At 31.9% G+C, this 27,164-nt stretch overlaps 3 protein-coding genes across 3 annotated transcripts; all 3 read right to left on the bottom strand.

Annotated features, from left to right (window-relative positions):
• Positions 1-11,885: 11,885 nt before the first annotated feature.
• Positions 11,886-13,188, bottom strand: LOC131036064 (probable LRR receptor-like serine/threonine-protein kinase At5g48740). The gene is made up of 5 exons (XM_059207073.1): positions 13,068-13,188; positions 12,906-12,977; positions 12,591-12,780; positions 12,371-12,503; positions 11,886-12,282 (listed from the first exon to the last, which is right to left on the bottom strand). The coding sequence occupies exons 1-5, from the start codon at positions 13,117-13,119 to the stop codon at positions 12,010-12,012; spliced, it is 720 nt and encodes a 239-aa protein (XP_059063056.1). The 5' UTR covers positions 13,120-13,188; the 3' UTR covers positions 11,886-12,009.
• A 671-nt stretch (positions 13,189-13,859) lies between these two features.
• Positions 13,860-15,059, bottom strand: LOC131857015 (putative inactive receptor-like protein kinase At1g64210). Its single transcript, XM_059209003.1, has 5 exons — positions 14,992-15,059; positions 14,648-14,719; positions 14,318-14,386; positions 14,058-14,129; positions 13,860-13,941 (listed from the first exon to the last, which is right to left on the bottom strand). Exons 1-5 carry the CDS (start codon positions 15,057-15,059, stop codon positions 13,860-13,862), a joined length of 363 nt encoding a protein of 120 aa, XP_059064986.1.
• Positions 15,060-15,750: 691 nt separating this feature from the next.
• LOC131857012 (leucine-rich repeat receptor-like serine/threonine-protein kinase At2g14510) lies at positions 15,751-17,101 on the bottom strand. The gene is made up of 3 exons (XM_059208997.1): positions 16,963-17,101; positions 16,324-16,867; positions 15,751-16,234 (listed from the first exon to the last, which is right to left on the bottom strand). The coding sequence occupies exons 1-3, from the start codon at positions 17,099-17,101 to the stop codon at positions 15,751-15,753; spliced, it is 1,167 nt and encodes a 388-aa protein (XP_059064980.1).
• Between the last annotated feature and the right edge of the window lie 10,063 nt (positions 17,102-27,164).

The raw sequence follows: 27,164 nt of genomic DNA, 5'->3' as shown, positions 1-27,164 counted from the left end.
AAATACCATTAAATATTTTGAGTAATGTTATATTATGTAGCTTCTAGTCTTATTAGTCTTTTCTTCATCATGAACTTTGTTGATTGAAGCCCTGTTTCTTGCAATCAAGGTAGCTTCAAATCATTCTAATCTATAATACAAAAAGAGAAAGTGAATAATAAGTATGTCTTGTGAATGCATAATGTCAATAAAATAGACTTCAAGCTTTCATCTATAAATCTTATTAACAAGTAGTATAACAAAAAGAGAAAATGAATAATAAGTATGTTTTGCTAATGCATAATGTCAATAAAACTAACTTCAATATTTCATCCATAACTCTTCTTAACAAGTAGTATAGATAATTTATTATCAAAACATGTAGAAATTCAAATTATTATACAATTGGTCATGTAACATTAAATTTTAAAAAAAAATTTCCTTTAATTTCCTATCGGTGTATCCCATGAACCTCTGATAGGTGCATGTGCTAGTTGTAATATTTTCTTTTTTTCATTTATTAAAAATTAAATTAATTTATCTTTCATATTATATTATTAAATTATATTTTAAGAATTTTTTGGATTAGATATTTATAATCATTACATATCATCAGGAATGTCTGAGTTCGACAGCATCAAGGCACTGAAGGAGGGTGCATACACAAAAATAATATAGTTTGACGAGCACCTCCACTTATGGAAAGATGATTACATTAGATACATCTTAATTATAATAGCAAAAAAGACCAAAATAGAGAGTTCTAAAGGACTATGAAAAAGAGATTTCAGATTCTGGTGCAAAGTTGGCTCCCAATGGAGGGATCCAGGCCACCTAGCCCATGATTCCATCCTACCATACTTCCACTCGACCATCAAGTATGTCCTGCTTGTGGGGGTGTGAGGTGCACTCATGAAACAAGTCAGCTTCCTCCTAAGAGATATCCATGTGTAGGTGTCTACGGTCCATCTGTCTCATGAAGGCCACAAGTGCTTTCTCAAATGTGGCCTTTCCCAATTCATCTCTCTCCCATGTGAATCCATGGGATAGCTTTCAGATGTATATAGTGGTGGCACCTTCCTTTATCCATCTATCAAACTTTTTTGAATCTAGCTTTATTGCCACAGTGACCTTCATTAAGACAGAATAAAAAATGAGTCTCCTAAGAGACTTAGTGAGGTGCCTAGTGTTGTTATTAAATACATCATCATTACGGTATTTCCAAATGAGCCAAAGAACTTCTAAAGATAAATAGGACCAAAAGATATTTGCAGTTTTCCTACAACCCTTAAAGTAGCCTAAAACAACATTTATGATTTCAACAAAATTAGCTTCCAGATTAAGACTGAACAAACTCCATATTGCTTTTGCAAAGTGACATTCAAAAAAGATATGTTCCACAGTTTCAGGTACTCTACATATTTTGCAGTTTAGGTAGTTACCCTCCTTATCTTTTATGGGGAGTTTATTTAACAGTAGGCGCTAGCCAAAGAACTATTTTTTTGGTTCATTTTGAGCCATCCAGAACTTACCTAACCTATCTTTCCATTCCTTTGGTTCCCATTTTAGATCCCAACATCTATTCAAGTGAAGAAAAATGGTATTTGCCTCAGTGAGCGACACATATATGCATTTGGCTTTAAGGGAGGGGAGAGGTACACCATCAGCCCAGCAGAGTGCAGAAATGGGGGAGTGGGGGAGAGGAGGGTGTGCGGGGGGAAAGGAAGAGGCTAAGGTCAAATTAAGGATGTTATAGGTTCTTCTCTGGGAAATTAGGATAGAGAAGGTAAGTTTGAGATCCTCCCACATTCTCAATTGGCCATTCTCCAATATCTAATCAAAATATTTAATTCCCATATTGTGCCATTTTATTGCAAAGCTGCTAATGGTTTCCCATTATGAAATAGATTCCACCATATAGATTTGTTACTGGCAATCTGTCCTTGTATATTTCCATTTACATTGTAATGTACCAAGTGTTTCACCTACTCCCAAGCTTTCCATAGGGACTTAAAGACCCCAGACCTAGTTGGGGACACCTTTATCTATTCAAGAAGAAGGTCAATCATGGGGAGATCCTTCCATTTCTTGGCTTTCTTAGGGATTGAGGATGAAATATTGTTTCTTATTAGGATTTTCCATGGCTCATCTACATCCATGGCCTTGAGGATCCATTTGGATGCCAGGGCAATGCCCTGTATTTTGAGATCTTTTAGACCCATCCCACCATAGAGTTTATGCATAGTGCACCACTCCCATTTCACTGCATGTTGCTTCCTGGTACCTTTTCCATCAGACCATAGGAATTCCCTAATCTATTTTTGGATATGATTGAATTGATAGTTTTTGAAGAGCCAGGTAGAGGAGAAGTAGATGTTATATGATTCCAAGATCTTTTGATAGACCTAAAATCTTCCAACCAAAGACAAATAATTCCTATTCCATTTAGAGAGATTCTTCTCTAGATCTTATTTCTTACCCATTCCCACATTTCTTTTAAATTTGGAAGGACAGAGAAGGGGATGCCTAGATATTTTACAATATGAGAAGTGCCCAGCCAATTGAGAGAAAATTTTGAGAGCCAATTCAGGGGGCTGTCATCCCAGCCAAGTAGGTTGGATTTGTGCATAGCTATCTTACTACTAGAGGCTAGGCAAAATATATCTATATTTCTCAACAGAGCAACAAGGTTCTCTTCATCAAGTTTAATTAAAATTGTAGTATCATCAACAAATTGGACATTACAGATTTCCTTTTTATTAGGTAAGGATATGCCCCTGACAAGAGGAGTGATATAGGAGTCTTTGAGTAGGTAGAACATTGCATCAACAACTAGAACAAATAGGGTTGGGGCTAAGGCGCATCCTTGCCTGATAGATCTGGTCAGTGTAAAGTTGGGGGATCTTATCCCATTCACTTCAATGGAGGCATTGGCATCACATAATAGTGTTTTGACCAGTTTGCAAAACCCAGGGGGGAAACCTAGTGATTGGAGCATCTGAATGATATATTCCCATTCTATTTTGTCATAAGCTTTCTCAAAGTCTATGAGTAACATATCTCCATTCTTCCCTAATTCCTTTGCCTAATGGAGTGATTCCCAACATGTGATTAGGTTCTCTAGTATATACCATCCTTTAACAAACCCTGTTTGTGTAGTACTGATAATCTTAGGTAAGATTTTTTCCAATCTGCTTGTTGTCAATTTCGCTAAGATCTTATATGACACATTTAACAATGTAATGGGTCTCCAATTTTTAACTAGGGTTCTGTCACCCTCTTTAGGGATGAGCTTGATCAAACCTTGGTTTATGTTTGCTCCAAGGACCTAATGTGAATAGCCTCAGAGTATAGAGCGTGAAGATCATCCACAACCCATTCAATATTTTCTTTGTAGAATTCTATTGGGAATCCATCAGGGCCAAGGGATTTGTCATTATTGAGGGCCAATATAGCTTCCTTGATTTCTTCTTTAGAAATAGTTCTTTCAAGCATCTTGCCATCTTCCTCATCAAGAAGTTTGGGGACCAAAGACATGACTAATTTTCTTGCATTAGCCTGCTCCTCCCTAACTATTTTTGTAGAGAACAATTGCTTGTAGAACTGAGCAAAGCACTCTAGAATCTCATTTGGCTTAGAGAGGTTTTTATTCTCTTCCCATATGGTGTCTATTTTCTCTCTTGCTTGTTTTATTTTGAGCATCTAGAAGAAAAATTTAGATCCTCGATCCCCAGTATCTAACCAATTTAGCTTAGCCCTTGTTCTCCATCCTTTGATTTTCTGGTTTTGCAGCCTTCTAAGGTCATTTTTGGCCTTAATTAGTTGATTGGTGAGTGTTACATTTTCTGGATCCCCTTGAAGTTTAGACTCTGCCATTTGTAAGGCACTGTGCAATTGCATCTCAAATGCTCTGGCATCTTTAGCTTTCTTTTTACCCACCACCTAACAAAGTGAGGTCCAAGTTGTAATATTTTGATTCCATCTATCAATGTTTATCAACTGGTTGTTTCCATATTTATTATACATTCTGACCAGGCACAGTGCAGATTTTAGATCACAATCCTTTAGTAGAGTAGTGTTCATTCTAAAGTTCAAGCTAGGGCTTGGTAGGGACATTTTACTATTAGTTACCTTTAGCCCAATCATAATAGAGTGATGATCAGATAATGTATATGGTATGGCAGCATATTGAACACCCCCCTTATTTTTAATAATTTCAAAAAAATCTTTGTTGAAGTAAAATCTATCTAGTCTGCAATAGACCCTCTTATTGTATTGTTGGTGGTTACACCAGGTGTAGCATATTGAATTATGTTCTCCCTTTTTTCTTGCTATTGGGTCAGTCAATCTCGTTTTGTTAACCATCCTTTCCCAGTGTAGTCTCTCAGCACCTTTCCATTCCACCTTGTTCCCTCCTTGTTTATCTTGTGCATTGATTACCATGTTAAAGTCCCCTCCCAAGAGCCAAGGGATGTCTTCTAATTTTGCAATCCATTCCCACATCGCCCCACTTTCTTGGTAATCATTAGATGCATAGATTGAGCAGAGAACAAATGTAGTACTTTCATTCTATATGATAGCCCATACTGCCCTATCACAAGGGGATTGTCCCCATTTGACAACTTTATTTGCCCATTTAGGGTTTAACAATATTGCAGCTCCACCCTTTCCTTTAGGGTGATTGGTGAAGAAGGGGGTGGCCTCCCTCCAAATGGATTTTAGCCCAATTTATAGAGAAAATCCCACTAATTTTAGTTCTTGGAGCATAAGGCAATCAATTTCCTTGTGCATATTTAGAAATCTTTTGACCACATATTTTCTATCAGGGGCCTCTAACCCCCTAATGTTCGATGAGATGGTTTTCATCATTAGGAGGTTGCTTCAGGAATGTCTCCTAGGGATTTAAACCCTTCAAAACATTTGGGCCATTCCTCAGGTTTAGAAAGATGGCTGGCATTAAAGGCCATAGTTGAGAGTGTTCTACATCTCTTCTTCCCGAGTTCAGAGAGTTGTTCAGGTCCCAATGACTCTTTCCTAGCTGTATTGTCTTTATTAATCTTAGGAGATCTTTTCCTCCTTTTTTTTTGTTTTATTACTAGCTAGGTCTTCTCCCCCATTATTAGCTCCAACCTCAAAGGTTCTAGGATCAAGGGAAAATGAAGTCTCCTTCTCATTATTGCTAGTCACAGTTTCATCAAACTATAACCCAGGTTCAGTACCATGCCCTTTCTTTAGGAGTTGGTCAGAAAGAGAAGTGGTAGGCCCCACCTCCCTATCAATGTTATCAGAGGTCCTTTCAGGATTTTTGTTGGGGTGTGGTGTTGTATCCCCTCCATCCTTAGTCTCCAATGGAGTATTTTCAATTTGAGGGATGCTCATATCCTCGGAAGGGTCACTTTTACTATCTTTAGGTCCATGAGGGGAGTGACTAACCACCTCGGTAGCACTGGTGGTAACATGAGTACCACCATCTTCCCCTCCAATCAACTCTTGGAGGAAGGGTATGTTACATGATTCAATCTCCTTTTTTTGGTTATTTAATGTTATTTCAAGCTGTTTTCTATGTTTTGCAACCATTTTCAACTTTTCAAAGACAATTTGCTGAGCATTTTACTTCCTGGGTCCACCTGTATTAGTGGAGTTTTTACTAACATCTAGTTCCATTGATTTAGGTTCACTAGCAACCAAATTAGCTTCTTTTAATGCCAACTAGTACTTGAGTAAAGATTCGACAATTGAGGGAGGAGTACTGGTAGGACAGGGGTGGGTTTGTGGTTGAGAAATTGGGGGAGTAGGTTTAGATGAGGGTAGTGATTCAACGACACTAGGTTGGGAAGATGGGTCGAGAGGTGGGGATGCAGAGGGAGTAGGATCATTCTTTTTAGATTCTTCTAAATCTGGGTGAAGGTGGTTTCGAGCATAGGTCTTCTTGAAGGAGGTACCATTTTTCTTTACCATTAGTGGGCAGATTTTAAGGTAGTGTCCACTTCTTCTACAACTATGGCATGCATTAATCCCTCCCAAATATTCTAGGGGGCATGAGAATAACTGGTTTTCCATACAAATATCTATACCAAAGGGAAAAGTTTCTCCAGGGTTGAAAGCAATGAGAACCCTCGCATCCATATGGGGTAGTAAAGTAGCCGAGGAGTCAATTTTAATTACTGTATCGAGAGGTTCCATGATTTTAGTAATACAGTTCCATAAAAATGGGGGGACATTTTTAATAACTACCCATTTAGGGTTGGAGAGTGCCATTATTTCCTCATTACATGCAAGAGGGGTCCAAGGAATGGCCCTAAAACAGGCGTTACCTATACTCCAAAATTGTTTCTCGACAACCTTCATCTGCATTTCTTTATCATTAAAAAAAGTAAGAAATGGTCCTTTTTGCAAGATTCTATAGAACGAAAACTAAATTCCAAATTTAATAAACCAAGTATCCTGAAACCATTTATTAAGATATTGTCTAGATGGTATTTTATCTACATCAGGGGCTGCTAAAAAAATTGCAGAATCCTTAAGCCTAGCAATTTCTTTAGAAATGCATTCAGTCATAGAGGAATTAGGTTTAATGATGACTCTTGGGGCCGAGGAAACCTCACCATCTTCATGATTTTGGGTTGCTATTGCATCTTGGGCTACCTCTGGTTCGAACCTCGCCTCGTCTGGGAAGACCGTGCGGAGCCCTTGAATGGCTTGGCTAAATGTTTTTCTACCATTGTTGGTGACTTTGTGGGTATTAATCCCAGTGCCGTTGGGTTCCTTCTCCATTAATGGAGGCACGAGCAGGAATAAATGCGTGGGCTTCCCACTAGGTCTAGGAGCCCCAGGGTGGAGAGTCGACCTACCGCCAAGGATCGTTCGTGTGCATCCTTGGTTGTAGAGCTCCACCAAAAATCTATCCCTTATCAATCTTGTCTATATTTTAAGAATTCATAAATTAAAATTTCATATTAATACAATACTTTAATTAAATAAATTATATAAAATAAAATCATGAGAAAAAATTAAATAAATTGAAAGTACATTCTTTAACCTAAATTTAAATACTTTATAAATCCTAATTTAATCTGAATAAAATGAAAATTTTGTGTACCACAAAATAAATGCCTTCCAACCAATGATGTGTACATATTTTCAGAAATGCCTAGCCTTCTATGACACAAAGTGAACTCATTACGAAAATTAAAAAAATTTACATTCATGATTTTTTTTGCTTTAATTAATTTAACCAATCAGTTTATAGAATAAAAATCTTTGAATAAAATTTCTATAGATTAGATTTGATTTTTATTTTAAATAATTGTAAAATTGTTATTTTTTGATAAGAGTAAGTAGAAAATTTAATTTTGTTTATAAAATTACATATTTTTTTTTTTAAATTACATCTTTTTTTTATTATTAATTACTTTGGAAAGCAACACAATAGTATGCATCTATTAATACATTTCCGTGTAGGAAGTTTCAGTCTATTTATACATTTCCATATTGAAAAAATAAAAAACAGGTTTAGCGGAAATGGATGGTAACAAGCGAGCAGGCCTGGAATTTGACAAGCTATATGGCCATGTTTGCACTTTTCAACTGTATATTACAACTAATAAAATTAGTGGACCGTATGTATCGACAACCTATTTTTTCTACAAACCGTATATATGACATTTTAACTTATAAATAAGCCGTAAAAAATTACAATAGGTAATATATATTGATATATATTATTTTACAACCTTTATTATAAATATATGAATTTATTTAGAATATTTTAAAATGGTAGGATTAAGATATAACTGTTTCTAATTTTATATTATTTTTATATGAATTTTTAGTATGCTTTTTCTTATATAAATTTAGAAACTTAGTCAGTTTATTTTTTAATATTTTTCATAAGATTGTCTTAAATATCAATATATAAACTTCTAACAATTGAAATGATAAGATATAATCATTTCTAATTTTTTAAAATATTGTAATAAAAAAATCTAAAACTTACAAGTAAATTTAAGATTTTTTTAGTGAATTACTAATTTATCATTGTTTTTTAAATTTTTACATTTTTTTTATGGAAGTATTTGTTTTCACGGCAATTGAATTTTATTGGAACTGTGAAGCTTGAAGAATTTATATTAAACTATACACAAAAAAAATAAAAAAATTGACAGTTAATATCCTATAGTAAATTTTTAAATTTTTTTATTAAAAATGAAACTATTGAATATTTATAAGTATGCGCATAAGGTGTAATTTTTTATTATTATTATTATTTTATTGAAATGATTTGAGATATATTATTAGTTTGTTTTATGTTTATCAATAATGTTCATTAATTTTTATTAAGAAAAATAAAGAATGAAAGGTAGAATCAATTAATAAGTAATTATAAAATATTTAAATTGGTTTCTAAATGATGGGAAAAAGTAGGAAAAAAATGAACTATCAACAAATTTATATAAATACAAATTTTAACTTAATTATGTAATGTTGACTTCAATTTTTTTTATTTTTGTTAGTAATTTGTTGAAAAATAGTTAATTCTTTGATATGTTGATTGAGCTATACTAAACATTCTAATGGATTTTAGCTTAATAGTTACACAGTATAAAAATATTGCACATATATTTAAGTAATAAATCTTATCTCCTATTTTTAGAACTCTATTTTTATTCCATTCCCAATTTTTTTATGGTTTAACATTATTTCTTAAAAAAACATCCCTTTTTCTTCAGACACAAATTAATTTTAGTATTCTCTATAACACATTTATTGACATAATATTTTTGTCTTTTAAATTTTCTAAACTATTATAAACGACAAAATGTATTTTTATTTTTAGATTTAGTGTACATCAAGAATTTTTTAATATTTCTTCTCAATATTGTAATATCTAAATAAACATATTTATTTTATTTATTTAATTTTGATGGAAGATGTTTTCATAAAATATATATTTAAAGGTATATTTTAGTGTTAAATTTAGTTCATAACTTCATCATTTTATATGAATGGTCAAATACAATTTTATATGTTATCCATTGACTTTCTAATCTTAAGATATAAACTTATTAGTACATATATATATTTATCTCTTGCATCTCTTTCTATTCCCATTTCCTCTTATTCTCTATCTCCCTCCCATTTTCTATCTCCATCTCCATACACATATCTCTACTTTCCTCTCCAACTATTGACAGGAACATGATGCACTACGTCCCTTGTCTAGAAATGCCATCCCCTTGTCTAGAAATGCCATCAACCCTCTATTATCACAAGTTAGTTTTTGCCAAAAGTAGATTATAGAAGTTTTCACATCTTGACATCTACCTTCACATGAATTGAATATTTCAATATGGTATTACACCACTCTCCTTTTTGTCTTTTTAAATTTGTGAAGTCATCTTTTCACGAGTTCAAAAGGTCCATAACTCTAAGAGTTTTTTAACATCATAAATATTGCTTATAGTTAAATCTGTTTTATGTCTTTATGTTTTTAGTATATAAAATATTATTTAATTGTCAAGGGGAATTTTATTTAATGGGAAAGTTCATGTTATAAATACCCAGATGATGTTGAGTCCAAATCTTCTACAATATAAGAATATTATTTAATTGATGAAATTTTAATTATACTAGTGGAAAGAACAAATGCTTAAATTTTTAATTAGTTTAGGTACTTCTCAATTAAGAATATAATATATTAGTATATGAGATTACTAAGATAAATAGATCATTAAAATTAACACTCATTGCATATTTATTAATTTACTTTTTATTGAAATATATGCCTTTTACATAATTTGTTATTTTTTCCAATATCGATGTTACTATTATAGAATCTATATTGATTATTAAATCAAAAAATAAATAATATTTTTAAAAAATATATAATTTATTAAATATATAATACATAAGAATATATGAAACTTCATCTTCAAATGACTTCGTTTAACCCCTATATACACAATGCAAAGTGAAATTATTTATCCTCTTAATTCATAATATTTTGATAGGGAGGAGGAGGTTTCTATAGAGACATGACATAAAAAATGTCAAATGAAGTCCCTTAAATACAACCCTTGAGTGGGATAAATTAAATCCCTTGTGTAATTCTATAAGACCAATAGTTAATGCCACATTTACACTTGAAGGAGATTGGAATTGCACCTTCCAAAAAATATTAGCAATTCAAAGAGGTGAAAATAAAAAAGAATAAATGAAATAAAACTTAGGAGTCATAAATTATAGTGAAGGAAACTAAATGGAGTACATGAATAAATGTGAGACAGTGAAATGCAATAGTGAAGTGCAAGATAAAGTACGTCTATAAATTTCTTATTCAATCAAAAAATATAATCATACTCAATTAATTGTCAATATTATTTAAAAAATTATTTAAATATATAATTAATTCCAATATCCAATGTACATTTTTTTAATATTTCTAATTTCTTATTTCATTTATTATTATTTTTTAATTAGTAATGATAGAAATTTAGATCTCTATTTGTCATAAGGTCTTTCTTTTTTGCATTTTTTTGAAATTAATTTTATTCCTATTATAACACATTATTGTGAAATATAAGTTTTTTTCTGAGTTTCTTTTGAAATAGTTTATTTTTTTTTTTCTAATATTTTGAATAGAAGTTGTTGTTTTTGTTATTATTATTATTATTAAATGAACTTATATTGATTATTAAATTTAAAAGAAAATATTATTTTAAAAAATACAATACATATTGATTCATTTTCAAATGACTTTAAGCAACTCTTATGTATACAATTTATAGTAAAATGTTTTATTTTCTAAAACTACAACTTATAAATAAGAAATAAGAGGCCCTATCAAGAACACCACACACAAAATTTCAAATCAAACTCTTTTAAATCTAATTCTTATGTAAGATAGATTAAACCCCAAATACAATTCTACAAAACTACAAGAAATGCTACATTTACTTCCAAGAAAAAGTATATCTCTAGATTATTTTTAGTAAGTTTTTGTGAATACAAATATTTGAAGAAGTCAAGAAGCATCCTAGAGAAAATATAGAAAGAAACGTGAGATATTAGAAATCAAAACAAGATACGTCTCCAGATTCTATTTCTATTGTTAAATATTTGTGTGAATAGATAAAACTGAATTTGACTAGTTAAAATGGATATGATGTACTCTTTTAATAAAGGGGCCTGCGTAGACTTTGTTATCCAAGTGGCCAACAAAAAAAGGACTTTTGACTATTGGATAGGACTTCTCATCTCTTTTAATAAGATTGGTGAGAGCTTGTGGACAACACACAGACTTAGAAAGTTTTTTGGTCATCTCTTTTAATAAGATTGGTGAGAGCCCGTGGACAACACGCAGACTTGGAAAGTTTTTTTCTGTAATTTGTTTCTGAGTTCAATATTATTTGGAAAAAAAATAGAAAGAATAGGAGAAAGCTGAAAAAGGTTCTTCATTTAGGTTATTTTACAAGAGGTGCAAGAATAAAACCAAATATACTCAAATGATAATTAAAAGTGCATGACTAAAGATAAGGAATCCAAAATAAGGCCCAGAAAATTCTATAAAAAAAGTAAAAAATTGACGACTCTTTTAGTTTCACATTCCTCTATTTTCTAACATATTGATAAAATCATTTAACAACTTCTATGATAATCAAATTAACATCAATCTTAAGACCAAATAGCTTTGTTTTATTTATTTAAATTATATATTTATTTCAATATTCTAATCAATTCTTACTCTTTTTCTTACATTAATACATTCAAAAGAATATTTTTTTAATTAAATAAACCGATATATAATATTCTAATCATTTAACATTTTGATTATAATCCAAATAAATAAACATCTCATTAAATTACAAAGCAATATATTTGCATTAAATTCCTACAGCCTCTAAGATTTTTGAAATCTGTCATTTCAAATTGGAAGAAATATAATGTTACAATTTTCAACACCACATTGAACTCAGAATACTTCCTTCTTCCTTGTACACTATTATAAACTACCCCTCCCTTTGAAACCAGTTATAAGGAAGCGGAAGAAGTACTAGTGAAAGTAAGCGAGACTTCATCTGGGACTTGATAATACTCTTCCGCATATTTGACAGATTCTTTGATCTCCGCCACAACCTCACTAATGGCAGGTCTACCAGATGGCTCACTTGCAATGCATCTCCTGCCTAGATTGGTTAAACGAATGATAGATTCCATATTGTAACGCTTACCCAACCTTTTGTCAACTATTTCTTCAATATTGCAGGCGTCATCTTTATCTACTCCATCATATATTGATGCAACCTGTTCACTCGAGCAGAGAGTGACTTCTTTAAGTTTCTTATATTAGCACAAATTTTTTCTTGTTTGAGAAATTATTGTGATTTCTTACCCATTCAGTCAAGAATATTTTCTCCGCGGAAACTTTTAAGTCTATGGGTTTCCGGCCACATATAAGCTCCAACAAAACGACTCCAAAGCTATACACGTCACTCTTATCCGTCAACATGTGAGTTTTATAATACCTGCCATTGAAAAAAGGGACAAATATTAAATATTCGAATAAAAGGACAGAGAATTGTATGAAGATCAAACTTGTAAGAATTGCATACATTGGATCTAAATATCCAGGAGTTCCTTTTATAGTTGTATTGATTTGAGAAGTTTCCCCATTCCCAGTCACTCTTGAAAGACCGAAATCAGCCAGTTTGCCATTTAAATTACTGTCTAGCAGAATGTTGGAGGTCTTGACATCCCTGTGAATTATTTTTGGAGTGCAACCTACGTGCAGATATTCCAGCCCTGCGATTTTTTATTATTTAAAAAGAAAAACATTAATTCAAAGTAGAAACTTTGCATGTAGTATATTGAGCACAATGACTTATATGAAGGCTTTGTTTAGTTGATAGTGAAGTCAGAAAAATAACCTTGTGCCGCATCCAAAGCTATTTTAAGCCTGGTTTTCCAATCGAGCTGGGAATATTTTGGTGCCTCTGGATCTGCTAACGGAAAGTACTCCATGTTTTAGTCATTTTTCATTTCTATTCCCTTTTGTTCTAATGAAAGAAATGTTTGGAATTACTAGTTACCGTAAAGGTTATCACTGAGGGAGCCTCCAGACATATACTCGTACACAAGCATGAGATCTCTGGATTCATTACAGTAACCAAGAAAGGACACCAACTTCTTATGATTGATTCTTGACAGAAGTTCAACCTGCTCGTGAAGTTAAAATCAATAAGATTTCTCAAACAAATGAAAAAGGAAATGAAGTTGTTTAGGAATCTAAGCATTACCTCATTTAAGAATTGTTCAATTCCATGTTTGGAGAAAAGGGAGAGTACTTTTACAGCTATTTGCTTCCCATCCTGCAATTCGCCCAAGAAAACAGTTCCAAACGATCCCTGTCCAATTTTATGGGTGAAATTTTCTGTCGCCATCTTCATTTCATCGATAGTAAAGGCGCGAGATTTTGATGAACATGCTACATTAACCATTAAATAATCTGCATTTTGTTTGTTCGTAAGAGATGAGAAAGGTAGTCTGATATTTTAATTCCTTTGTACAATAAATTGCATTAGTGATTATGGTGTATTGTATCGTACTAGTAAATATGAAATACGTACCAAGAGGGCTCGGCTGAGTGCAAGCACTTTTCAATTTCATTCGATACATGATAATACCCACTAAAATGGCAGTTAAAATTAGGGCTCCTCCTACTCCAAGCCAAACCACTAGCGTTGAGCGGGGGTGATCACGACACTCTTTGTTTGTCCGACAAAGGTGTTTGTTGCCACTGAAATTGTGTCAGAAAGATGAATTTTACTGTCAAATATTTTCAGATAAAAATAGTAAAAATAAAAATTGCAATAAATATGGAATTACTCGAATGTGAAATTAATTTGTTTGAGATGTTGAAGCTCTTGCGGAATGACACCCTTGAAATTATTATTCGCTATATTCCTGCCACAATCCCAAAAGAAAAGAAAAGTAAGGTGGGATAGAAGTACAAATTATGCAACTTTAATATTTATGTGGTAATCAGACAGTAACAAATTACATCAAAGAAATAGACGTACAATTCTTTGAGGCAGGGGAGTTTAGATAACCAGTCTGGAAGTTTATCACTTAGGTAATTATTTTGGAGATGCCTGCACATTTATTGAATATAATAATTATAAATTTATAATATTTATAAATAAAAAAATTTATTTATGTTTGAATTAATGATTTTCAAAGAAATTATTTATATATTATAACATACTTAATAAATCTTATTAATTTAAGAAGTGATATATTTAAAATATTGATAAATAACTAACATTTTTAATGTACTTACAGTGTCTTTAACTTTGTCAAATCTGACAAGTTGGGCAAACTTCCATTGAAATAGTTATTGTTGAGTATCCTAATTAAAATAGATATTTAAATATAAACATATTAGAGAGATATATAATAATCATCATTCCAAGATTCAAGTCATAAAAGATCTTACAATTGAAATGGATATTTTAAAAATAAATATAATTGCATAAGAGAATAGAATTACATCACTTAAATTATTGATATACATTTTTTCTACAACAATTCTAAAAGTGACATATGATTTTAGTGTTATACTACATCAATAGAACAAAAAACTTGAACAATGAAGGAGAGAGTGACATACAACTCTTTAAGTCTTGAGAGTTTAGATATCCATTCTGGAAGAGGTCCAGTTAAGTTATTGTGTTGAAGATTCCTGCACTTCAATCCAATTTAGTAATTGCAAATTTCTTTCAACTTCTAAATATCTCATATTAATCAATATACTATACTTGTAAATAAAAGCCTTTATTTATAGTGGCAATTATAAGAAGTAAATTTTAATGATAAAATTTTGTTTATCAAATGCACAACTAATATTGAATTTTAATATTAATTTAATTTATAGTGTCTCTAATTATATGTGTTAATCATATATGATGTAGAAACACCTCAAAAATAACCTTTATGTACATGATAAGAGCATACCTTTTATACACTATAATGCACACTTTATAAATCTCATAGATGAAATACTTATGAATATAAAGATTCATAATTGAAACCTCTAATACTTGAAAGTCTAATGTACTTAAGTGTCAAAGGGAACCACAATTGGCAGAGGGAACCTAACACCATAGAAACCCCAAAACAAATAAAAAAATAAACACTTTTGTTTTTCCCAAACACTGAAATAAAAAATTAAAACGGAGTGGTAGGAAGAATACTCATTGAAAAATTGACCACCTACTGTCGTATTTGGTAACATACTTCACAAAGATGCAACGAGCTAAATTCTGGAGCAGTAATTTCTTGGTTTCCTAGTCTAATAAAATGAAAAGCTTCGGCGGCTTACAGTGAAACAAGTTCGGTTAACTGTCCAAAAGTTGGAGGTATGGGTCCCCGCAGCTGCTTTCCCGACAAGTCTCTGTTTAAATAATAATACAGCCTATCAGAGAAATATCTTAAAGCCAAATTCTAATTCCTTCGACTGTCACATTTAAATTGGAAAATAACAAAATATTAGAAACTGAACTTACATTTGGGAAATCCTTGCAGTGTTGTTGATATTACTACAGATTATTCCTTCCCACGGTAAACCAAAGCAAGGATCCCGCGTCCAGTTTTTCAGGTAGAACGCTTTCCACACCTCTATAATAGCTTTAACTGCAGCTTCGCCAGTTGGAAATTCGTATAAGAGGCATAGTTCGATATTTAGGAAAGGAACAAAAGAAAGAAATTAAATGTCTAAATTAAGAAAGAAATTGGACACTGACCGTCATCTAGAGAGGTTGCAGGTTTTGTGAGAACAAGACTGTAGATCTCAACAGCATTGATTATAGGACTCTGATTAGGGGTATTGGATTCTAGAATCATGGTTGCACCTCTCGTGCCATTAAACTCGAACTCTAGCTCTAGTGCAGAAAAATCCTTCAGAGGAATTGATTGATTCTGGATGGCGTTATTAATCCCAACAGAGAATAAATTTGTTTCCGTTAAGTTAAGATTTGCAAAATACAACAGCAATATGGAATTTCCAGTGTCGTATGTTCCAAGGGTAAAATATATTCTGTTAGAGTTGCTTGTGTTGCTGACGACGGCTGTCTGCATTACATTTAGCGGAGGAAAATTTGTGTTACTGCTTACTGAAACTCGATCGCTAGCATTCACCGAACAAGTTCCGTCAGGCAACCAAGGAATCCACCGGCGGTCGAATTTGTCTTGAGGATACCTGGACAATTAATCACAAAACCGTCAAATCGAAAAAGAATAAAGCATCCGTAAGCTCAACATTAACGGGCTAGGTGTGACACAGTTTACCTGGTTACTTCATATGCATCTCCCATATCATCTCTTTCTATTAAGTTCAACATGGTTCCTGGTTTAGCCCTTTTGTACATCCCTTTTTGAAGAGGTCTCAACTCGATAGCCGAAATAAATGGGTCATCGCATTCTGAGGTTCGGATCAAGCAAATATGCACCACTTTGTCTGTACTCACCAAAATGTGCTCACTGCGGCATACCAGGCAATAGTAAGGTATCACGTTTTCCATGTATAGCATATCGCTGGTCTCGATAGAGTAATTGAAGCCTCGAGATCCAGTGGAATTAGCATCCACAAACGATACTCTCAAAAGGTGGGGTACATTCGGGGTGAGGGGCAATTCATAGCAAGCCTTCTTAACAGGCTTGGGAAACACAAGGAGGCTTCCCAAATAGAAATGACGTAGAGCGTAATTGTAGTATGATTCTGCTTTCACGCCGAGGTTGTTGTGTAGGTAGTGGTCATCAGTAACCCATGTAATATTGGTGTCAAGATCAGTACGATTTCTTTCTCCGCCGCAATCAATACTCACAAATCCCTCTGTCAGATGTTGCAAGCGCATATTAAACATTAAACCCAAAAACAGAGAAACCAAAGTAACAACATTTCAAAGAAATAATGGAGGAAAAGAGTACCTGGCTGAGCATTAGCAGCTTTAAAAAGTGTGCAGGACAAGAGGAAGAGGAAGAGACTCACGACGCCAACGTATTTACTGGAATCAATAACTTCCATCGTTTGTTTATTTCCCAAGCACTGCTTACAATGCCGTGCCATTCTTAAAACGAAACAAAATATATGCCCCTAAAATTCCACATTCATTTTACATAAATTATAGAATTCTCAAATTCTATTTCACATGTTACAACTTTGGTTAAGCTGTAGTTAAAAAGTTATTATATTTAAGCATGGGTTATACTAGTCAAATAATTGATATAAAATGAATCAGATTTATATTGGACTAGAAATATCCATAATGACGGGTCTTTTTCGTTCACCCACAATATATGGGTAAAAGTTGGCAAGTTGATAGTTGAATTTTTCAATTTATTTCTCTTTAATGTTACAATTTAGTGGTCATATATTTTTTCTTATAAGATTTTTTAATAGTTTGAATGAGTTTTATTTTTTATTTTTTCGTAAGATTCAATTTATAAATATAATTTTAAATTTACTTTTAATTTTTTTAATTTTTTAAAATCAAATTTAAAATAATTTCAAGTCAATTTTAATTATTTATTATCTATAAATTCAAGTACAAAATAGTTAAAGTTTGTATAAAAGTGATATATAAAATAAATGATAAATGTACATTTTGTTTGTTGTACCTTTCAAATTGTTTAACATTGTTAAAAGGTGAAAATATGTATCAATTTGTCTCACTTTTTATAATTTTAAACTACTCAAATAAATATTATATTATCGAAATTGTAACTAAAATCTATCAATAACATGATAATTAAATTAATGATTTGTCACATTTTTTTATATAAATTAAATTTTATATATATATATATTTTAACTTTTTGACATAATTTATTTTTTATTGATGTCTTTTAAATAGAGATCATTATTATTTTTAATGTAATTTGTTGGTCATAAAATTGAAAAGAAAATAACTTTATAAAAAACATAATACATATTAAATATTTTGGAAAGTTAAAATTAGGGGAGATGTAGTTATAAATTTTCTTCAAATGACTTACATAACCCTTATGTACACAATGTAAAATGAAATGCTTTATATTAAAAAATTGCAACTTATAAATAGGAAGGAAGAGATTGATACAAAGACATACCATAAAAAAATTAATCAAAGTCTCCTAGATCTAACTGTGTGGTTTGCATTGAATCTACAATGCAATTGTATAAAAACACAAGTAATACGACATTTATACTAAAACAAATATTTGAATTACATCTTAAAGAATAGACATTAGTAAGTTAAACAGTAGACAAAATAAAACCACAGTATTTGTAAATACTTTTATAATATTATACAAATATCATTACAATCTATCTACAAAATACTTAACCTACTACTAAAGTAATTATTCATTTATATCTATTCTAAAAAGATAAAAGTATTAGTATCTTAGTATATATTTAATATATATTTCAATATTTTCTCTCAAGTATTGTCTATTTTTTTTTAATTCCATTAGTTCAAATTACTATTGCAACCTTGTCATTGTTATAAAAGTTTCTTCCCATTTCTTGCCAACTTTCTTATTAGATGTTCTACCAAAGATAACAAATGTAGGAAAAGAAAACTATCTATTTTAGTTGTAGATTACATTCCACTTCTAAGTTATTCTCCATTTTTAAAAAGCACAACACTAATAGTCTAATTTTATTATAAAGAATTCTCTTTGGAACAAAATATTCTATGAAGGAAACATATAACCTATAAATGTATAAAATTTACAAGCATCTTGTGAAGGATTATTAATTCTACATATTGTTTTGACTCATGCAATGTCATTAAAATTTCATATAAATTTTTTCTTCTTGATGCAAAAAGATATTAGAATTAACATTATGATAAAAACAAGTATATAAATTAATATGAATCTTAATACTAAAAAATATTTATTATAATAAATACATAATTCTATTTCAAATATAATATTAAAAAGGACATTTTGAAATAAAAAAGACTAATATCTATATTAATGAAAAATCTATTTGAAAATTCAAATTACATTAATTAAGAATTTGATCAAATATTCCTAAACTATCTTTGATTTTTTCTAGCTCTAAGAGCTTGCCTAAATTTATTTAAACTATTTTAAATATTCATAGGCCAGCATTAAATTTTTCTATCTCTAGAAGCTTGATCAAATGTACTTGAACTACATATGATATTTATTGGTCATTGTTAAATTTTCTACCTCTAGAACTTTGAACAAAGAGAACAAAAACTTGCCTAGAAATTTTCTAAGTTATTTTTATATACATCATGTCATTTCAAAGACAAGTCTAAGTCAAGACATAAATAGTATCTTGGTAATAAATGAAATCAAAATTGAGAAAAGCTAAAATGAATGTAATTTATATATCAATGCACTCATGCTAGCAATAATGCGGGTGGGACCCAACTACTTCACAAGATTCCACCCATAGCTATCCAACCACCTAGAAAGTAACTATTGAAGAGTTAAAAAAAAAGATTTGATAAACACCTCCTACAATTATTACCTCTCTTACTAACTCCCGTGACTATCCAACCACCTAAAAAATAACTTTTAAAAATAAAAAAAATAACTGAATAGAGAGGCGTCTATCCAGCCATCTTCTTTAAAATGTTAGATCAAATTGCTTGCAATTTTTTTTCCTATTGGAAGCCCTAGGATGTCCTTACTCTGATGGATCATCGGGGGTCTTGCCATATTGTAGGATGCTAGTAAAGTTTCTTGAAAGTTTGTCTCTTCGGCAAAAACTTGGATGTTGGTTAAGGTTGACAATTGTTGTTCAAATTCTAGTTTTTGGTTGTTCAATATCTATGAGCCATCCTCAATCATTCACAAAGTCAGATTGTGGAAGCTGCTTGGTGAATTAATTTCAGTTCTTAATGAAGAACTTGTCATTTTGGTAGGGGATGGGATTTTATTGTTGTATTGAATGATGGGGAAAAAATAGGGGGAATCATCACGTCCAAGAAAGTTATGATAGATTTTAACCATTTCATTATTGATAGTAAGCTAATGGATATGTCCCAAAGCTGGGCAAGTATACTTGGACTAAAATGGGGTCTGATTTTTGTCAAATTGCTGAAAGATTGGACCGCTTCTTATTGTCTGACCATTAGTTGACTGTCAATAATGATTTTTATCCTTCAATACTTCCCTATTTGGGATCTAATCATTTCCCAATCTTACTTGAAGTGCTTGAGGATTCTACACACAAGAAAGGATCTTTTAAATTTGAACCAATGTGGTTCAGGGATGCATCATTCATCCCCCTGCTGAAACTATGGTGGCAGAATTGTCCTTTTTCTAAGGGCTCTCGGTTATTTCAAATTGTTAAAATACTTCACTATATGAAATCTAAAATCAAGAATTTGAACACATATATTTTTGAAATATTTTTTAAGAAAAAGCACGTATTGAGGCTGACCTGGCTGATTTAAATTAGCGAATTATTACTTAGGGGATGAATCAACAATCCTTTGCAAAAGAAAAAAATCTTAATCTTACCTTGGAGGAAATTCTCCTTAGTGTATAATTGTATTGGAAACAAAAATCTAGAGATATTTGGCTTTCCGAGGGGGACAAAAATATTGTCAATATACAAGGCCCTTTAGGTCCTCTTGAAAAAGAGGATGATATTGCCAAGGAGGATATCTCATTATTTCGTACCCTTCTCTCAGAAGAAACTATTGAAATAAAGGACCTATATTGGATGCCATTCCACCTTCTATTTCTGCTTCAGATAATCATATGTTAATGTCTCCTTTCACTTTAGAGGAATTGAAAACAGTATTTTTTTCCATGGTTTCAGATAAGGCCTCGGGCCCTGATGGATTCACCATGCTTTTCTTTCAAAAGTGTTGGGAGTTCACTAGGCATGATATTCTCTTGGCACTTGAGGAAGCTAGGAGAAATAGAACTATGTTAAAAGAGCTCAACAATACCTGGATTGCTCTAATTCCGGTTGATACACCTAAATCTTTTTCTGATTCATGACCAATATCCTTGTGCAACTCACTTTACAATTTTTTTACAAAAGCCATCTCCTCAAGGCTGGCTAAGGTCATTCCAAACATTATATTTGAAGAGCAGGGGGATTTGTTCTGGGCCGAGAAATCCCGGAGGGTGCCATCCTTGCTCATCTGGGGCATCCCTTCCTTATGATTTGGTTTTTACTACACTCTGTTCTTCTTTGGGCCGAATATGATGCTTGAGGTATCAATTTATGATTGCTACATATGGGTTTGCTGGGAATTAATGGCTGCAGTACTCTTCATATTTTGGCTTTCTCTATGTGATTCATATGCACATATTTAAACGCTTGTGCTCTCTACTTCTGAATGGTGAATTTATACAACTCTCTTTTCTATTGAAGATAATGCAAAATTCTTGAACATGGGCAACTTATATCCAGGATTCCTATTAAATCTAGATTTGAGCATGAGGTCGTTTTCATTGCAGGGTTTATTGTTACTACTTTCTTGACTAACTAATGGTTTTTAAGCTTTGTTTTGCTACCTTTTAGGATGGTATGCAGGTGCTTGCACATGTGACATCATTGACGATTCTGGGATATTCATGCATTCGGATATATCTCCTATCGCATTCTTCTAAATATATTTTCTCACCAAGTGTACCTCTTCTGGCTTCGTTGACATTGTACTAGAATGCATTCTTGTACCATGCATTCTTCTGGAATGTATTTCTCAGACTTTGTATCCGGATATTTTGTTGGTTCTTGTATTTATTTTCGGGTATTGCTGATGTCCATCCTATTATTTGAGTAGGTGTTAGGTTTTCTTCACCGGCGTCTTTCCTGATGGTATGCTTCCCCGAATCGGGTTTCAATGTATACTCCCTTTTCTTTATAATAAAATGAGTATAATTTTTTACCAAAAAAAATAAAAAAATATTGAACATCTACCAGCATTGTATCAGTGTATGAGACTTAAAATAATATGATAAATGCACAATTTTTTTTTTCTACCTTTCAATGTGTTCAATATTGTTAAAAGGTAAAACTATGTATCAATGTGTCTCACTCACTTCTTATAATTTTAAACTACTCAAATAAACATCATATTATAGACAAGCTATCAATAATATAAGAACTAAATTAACGATTTGTAACATTTTTTATGTAGATTAAATTTTACAAATATTTATATCTTTTAAATAAAGATCATTATTATTTTTTAATGTAATTTGTTTATCATAGAACTGAAATAAAAATAATTTTATAAAAAAACATAATACATATTACACATTTGGAAAGCTAAAATTAGGGAAGATGTAGTTATAAATTTTCTTCAAATGACTTTCATAACCCCTATTTACAAAATGTAAAATTTAATGTTTTTTATTCTAAAATTGCAACTTATAAATAGGAAGAGAAAGGTTGATGCAAAGACATACCATAAAAATATTAATCAAAGTCTCCTAGATTTAACCCTCATGTGACTTAGACTCAATTCACAATGCAATTGTATAAAAACACAAGTAATACCACATTTATACTAAAATAAATATTTGAATTGCATCTTATAGAATAAGAAATAGTAATTTAAAAAGAAAATTATGAAAAATAAAAACACTAGACAAAATAAAGTCATACTATCAAATCCTGCAATTTTATATAAAATAAATATACAAATAAATGTGAGATACTAGAGTGGAAGACAAGGTACATCCCTCAATCATTTTTTTATAGTTGTAGCGTCCTAAAATTGCGACACTTGCAATTTCGACTGTATTTCGGTCTTCACGATGGCGACGCAACATGCAACCTGAATGGAGACCCCGAAACCTGATTATGACACTGAAAACTGCATTTTCTTGCACCCTGGCCTGAACCTCCTTTGCACCCTGCTGTCCCGGGAGGTGGGACCAGAGCGCCCAGCGCCCTGGTCCTTCAGGACCAGGGCGCCCAGCGTCCTGGTCCCTGGGCCTATTTTGGGCCCGGTCTCCTATGGGGTCTCGAGTCTTTTTGTTTGCAATTTGGAAATTAACTTTCCTGGTCGGCCTAAGGTTGGGAAAATCAGTCTATTAACCCTAATTGGCAAGTATATAAACTACATTTTCCTCTCTCATTTGGGGATAGATACATAGATGAGGAAAAAGGCGTGGAAACTATACTCAAGCATTCAAGCATTCCTTCTAAGTCTCCATTCAAGGCTAAGTGTTGCATTCAAGACAAGGATTCAACCATTGAAGAGGAGATCACTTACTACATACTACATGCTACATACAACATACAACATCTATACCTTCGCACATAAGGATACAAACATCCTTACAACAAGGTATTAGTACTTGTTTTACATTACAGACATTTACATTTTACAGCATTTCTCATTTCTTGGTTAATTCCAAAACCGGGGTTTGACCTAAAGGCAAACCCCTAATCCCTAACCCCCCAATCGTCTTCGCTTTTCTGTGTGTAGGTTGTAGGTACGTGGCTGAAATTGAAGATCTGGAATCTTTGTGCAGAGACGAACAGATCCCCCTTCGTTTCGCGGATTTTTCGGAGGACCGTGGTGCCGGGCGCCATCGTCCTGACAACTTTTGCTCAAATTTGCAGGACAGCGTCGTATCGACATTTTACTGCTAATTCCAGGTCCGCAGCTTCATCCTATATCCCTATCTCAATTTATAAGCGAATCTTTGTCACTTTCTATGCATTCCTAGCTTAATTCTTCTATCAACATTCTTTACAAAAGAGGGTAGCCTTGCTTTCTTAACCCTTGAAACTCATTTAGCATCCAATCTTGCATTGTGTGGGATTGGATCTTGTGGGTTTCAACCCCTCTTTTGAATGTAAAGTCTCTCCCTTAAGTGAAAACCATCAACCCTAGCAACCTCCCTTCTCTCTCCTTGGAGTTGGAAGAGGGGAGAGCAACTAGGGTTCGATCGCGATTTTCCGCTTTACAATAGTTAAGTTATTTTATGTAAATTTATTTTTATATTTTACATAGTTCTAAATATTCAATAAAAATATATGAAAGTTCAATTAAATGGTAGCAAAATTTTATGTCACAATTTAATTAAAATTTTAATATAATTTATATAAATGTTTTAAAAAATATTTTAATTTAGTTCTAATTCAAATATAATATAAAAGAGGATAGCATTTTGAAATAAAAAAGATCAATATCTATATTAATGAAAAATCTATTTGAAAATTCAAATGACATTAATTAAGAGTGATCAAATATTTTTGATATTTTTTGGTCATTACTAAATTTTTCTATATTTATTCAACTGCATTTAAACTCTTTTGATATTTATTAGTCATGTTAAAATTTTCTACTTCTAGAAGCTTGATCAAATGTACTTGAACTATGTATGATATTTTTGGACCATCATTAAATTTTCTACCTAAAGAAACTAAAACATTATGTTATGTGTTCATAAGCATTATGTCATTTCAAAGACAAGTCTAAGTCAAGACATAAATAGTATGTTGATAATAGATGTGACTAAAGCTAAAATGTCCTACTCACAATAATGGGGATGGGGCCAAACTATTGTACAAATTTCCACCCATCACTATTCAACCCCACTCCCAACCAAACTTTCCTCAACATTTTTCTGTTTTCGTGTGGAAAAAGAAATTGACGAAAGCACAAAGGATAATGATGCACCTGCGTAGACTCGGCTCGCAAAAAACCAAAGAAACCAAACGTTCCTCCCATTTACCACGACTTTCTGCAGAAGGCAACAACCACTTGGAAATAGAGGAAATCAAAATTGACTCGAATTAAATATCGATGCCTTAAGTAATACGGCTAAATCCGACTACTCTACGCGTTTCTTTCGTCCACACCATAAATTCTTTGTATTTTATTGTATGTGTATGCCACGTGCCCATTTGTTATTAACCAGTTGTGTAATTTGATTTGATTTGATTTTTCTAAATTTTAAAAAATATATATAATATATGTGAAGAGATATTTTTCAAGGTGCATATTGATTTCTAACTCTAGTTAAATCCTTACAATATATATAAACTTAATTGAACTCTAACATCAATAGTAATTGTAATCCTTCTAACTCCACTCACCCTAATCATAATCCCAATTTTTTTCATACAATCTTAAATGAACCTCAAATTTAATATTAATCCTAACCTTAATTTCAATTATTGCAAACGAAACTCTAACATCAATTGTAACACTAATCATGACCATAACCCTAACAATAATCATAAGCATAATTAAATTGTAATGTAAACCTAACCATAACTAAACTGTAACCATAATCAAATCCTAACTTGAATTTGACCCTAACCCTAACCCAAATTGAACCAGGTAATCATTACTCTAATTAAACCCTAACCCTAATTAAACCCTACCACAAATAAACCCTATTTGTAGTTATTATTTTAAGCAAAACTCTACTCATAATCATAATTCTTACCTAAACCCTAAACTTTGTCCTAACCCTAACTCTAACTCTAATCATATCCTAAGATTTTTCATATAACTCTAACTCTAATTGAACTCTAACTGTAATCCTAACCCTAATCACAATGATAACCCTGACCCTTACCCTTAGCATAATGATAACCCAAACCCTAACCATAATGGCAATCTTAACCATAATCATAATTAAACTATAAATCTAGCTATAACCCCATCTCTATTCCTAACCCTAACCCCAGGTATTATTCTATAACCCTTACCAGAATCCTAACCCATATTAACTATAATTAAACCTCAACTACATCCTAAACCTAAAGCTAACTAGGAGGTAAGAGGTTAGAGAGCATTATTATTTGGGTGCGAGATGAGCAATCATCCTCCATTACTAGACAACCTTTTCTCATGCCTTGGCCTTGTGCCGCTCTTTGTGACTTTTGACTCATTTTGATGTAAATCCTCATTTCAAATTAGGGTGCTCTTTGGATTTTGGAATTTATTTTACTCTTATTTTGTTATGTTTTTTCCACCTTCTATTTGATTTTAAGCTTTTGAATTGATAGTTGTGTTTTCTTGACAGCTTGGTTATGTCTTAATATCCTAATTTAATGCCTAAAGGAGGTGAGTCCTTAGGTGAGTTGCTTAAGGAACTGGAGTATAATAGTGGCTTTTTTGGCTTTGAAGGAGTTAGAAATTCTTTTAAGGAAGCTATAATAGGTATTGATATCGAAAGACTTCTGAAGTTAGTGAGGATTATGTTACCAAGTGTTGCGACTTAACATAGTGAGCTCAAGGCCCTAGTGCCGAACCCAGAGCTTTGATACCGGATGTAAAGATGTAGGCACATATAAAACACAATTTCAACGAGTTTTTCTATATCATTCAATAATATAATATAAGGAGAGTGGCATCATAGTTCATTTACATAACTCATCTCATCACGAGGAAGATATTTCAATAATTGAGACCATAAGGTCTATTACATCAATATAAGATACTAAAGTCTCCAGGACCATCACCTCCATATCTAAAGTGAGAGGTAAGAACATGATCTAGGCACATTTTTGCACAAGTGCAAAACATTATCTCTCTTGGTCCTCTTCAACTAAAGAGTTGTTGACCCTACATGAGGTACCTAGCAATCTAGAATCGATAGGTCGAATGGAATCTAGTTTAACATAATATATCTAACATACATAGAAAAATCTATGCACATAATATCATGATATAAAAAAGAGTTAGAAACACAATCATTTAATATTAAAAATAATTTTAAAAGCATTAGCAAAAATATCTTTTAAGTTTTTTTTCGACAGATAAATCTAGAGTTGAAATTGGTCGTCCTTTATTTACCCATATTCAATAGCTGGCAATAAGATAACACTCTCACACATGATAACTACCTTGAAAGAAAAGAAAAATACTCCCCTCCTAGAAATTATTAAGAATAAAAAAAATAATTATCTATGGATGTGTAGTTTGTTTAAACATAACCTCCAAATTATTCAAACATATGATTCTCGAGCAACTCAATAATTCAAAATTCAAGTATAGTTATCTATACTATTAAATTTAATAATAAATTTCATCTACCAATAAAAAATAAATCTCAATAAAGTTCCTAATATGACTTGTTCATTATAAAAATCACATAGAAAACTGAATATCCCCTTTGAGCAACTATTTAATTTCTCTAAGACATACACCTTTTTGTTGGCCATTTGGTGG

This window comes from Cryptomeria japonica, chromosome 1 (genome assembly GCF_030272615.1).
Source record: "Cryptomeria japonica chromosome 1, Sugi_1.0, whole genome shotgun sequence".
NCBI classification, from domain to species: Eukaryota; Viridiplantae; Streptophyta; class Pinopsida; order Cupressales; family Cupressaceae; genus Cryptomeria; species Cryptomeria japonica.
This window is presented reverse-complemented; position numbering and strand designations above follow the sequence as displayed.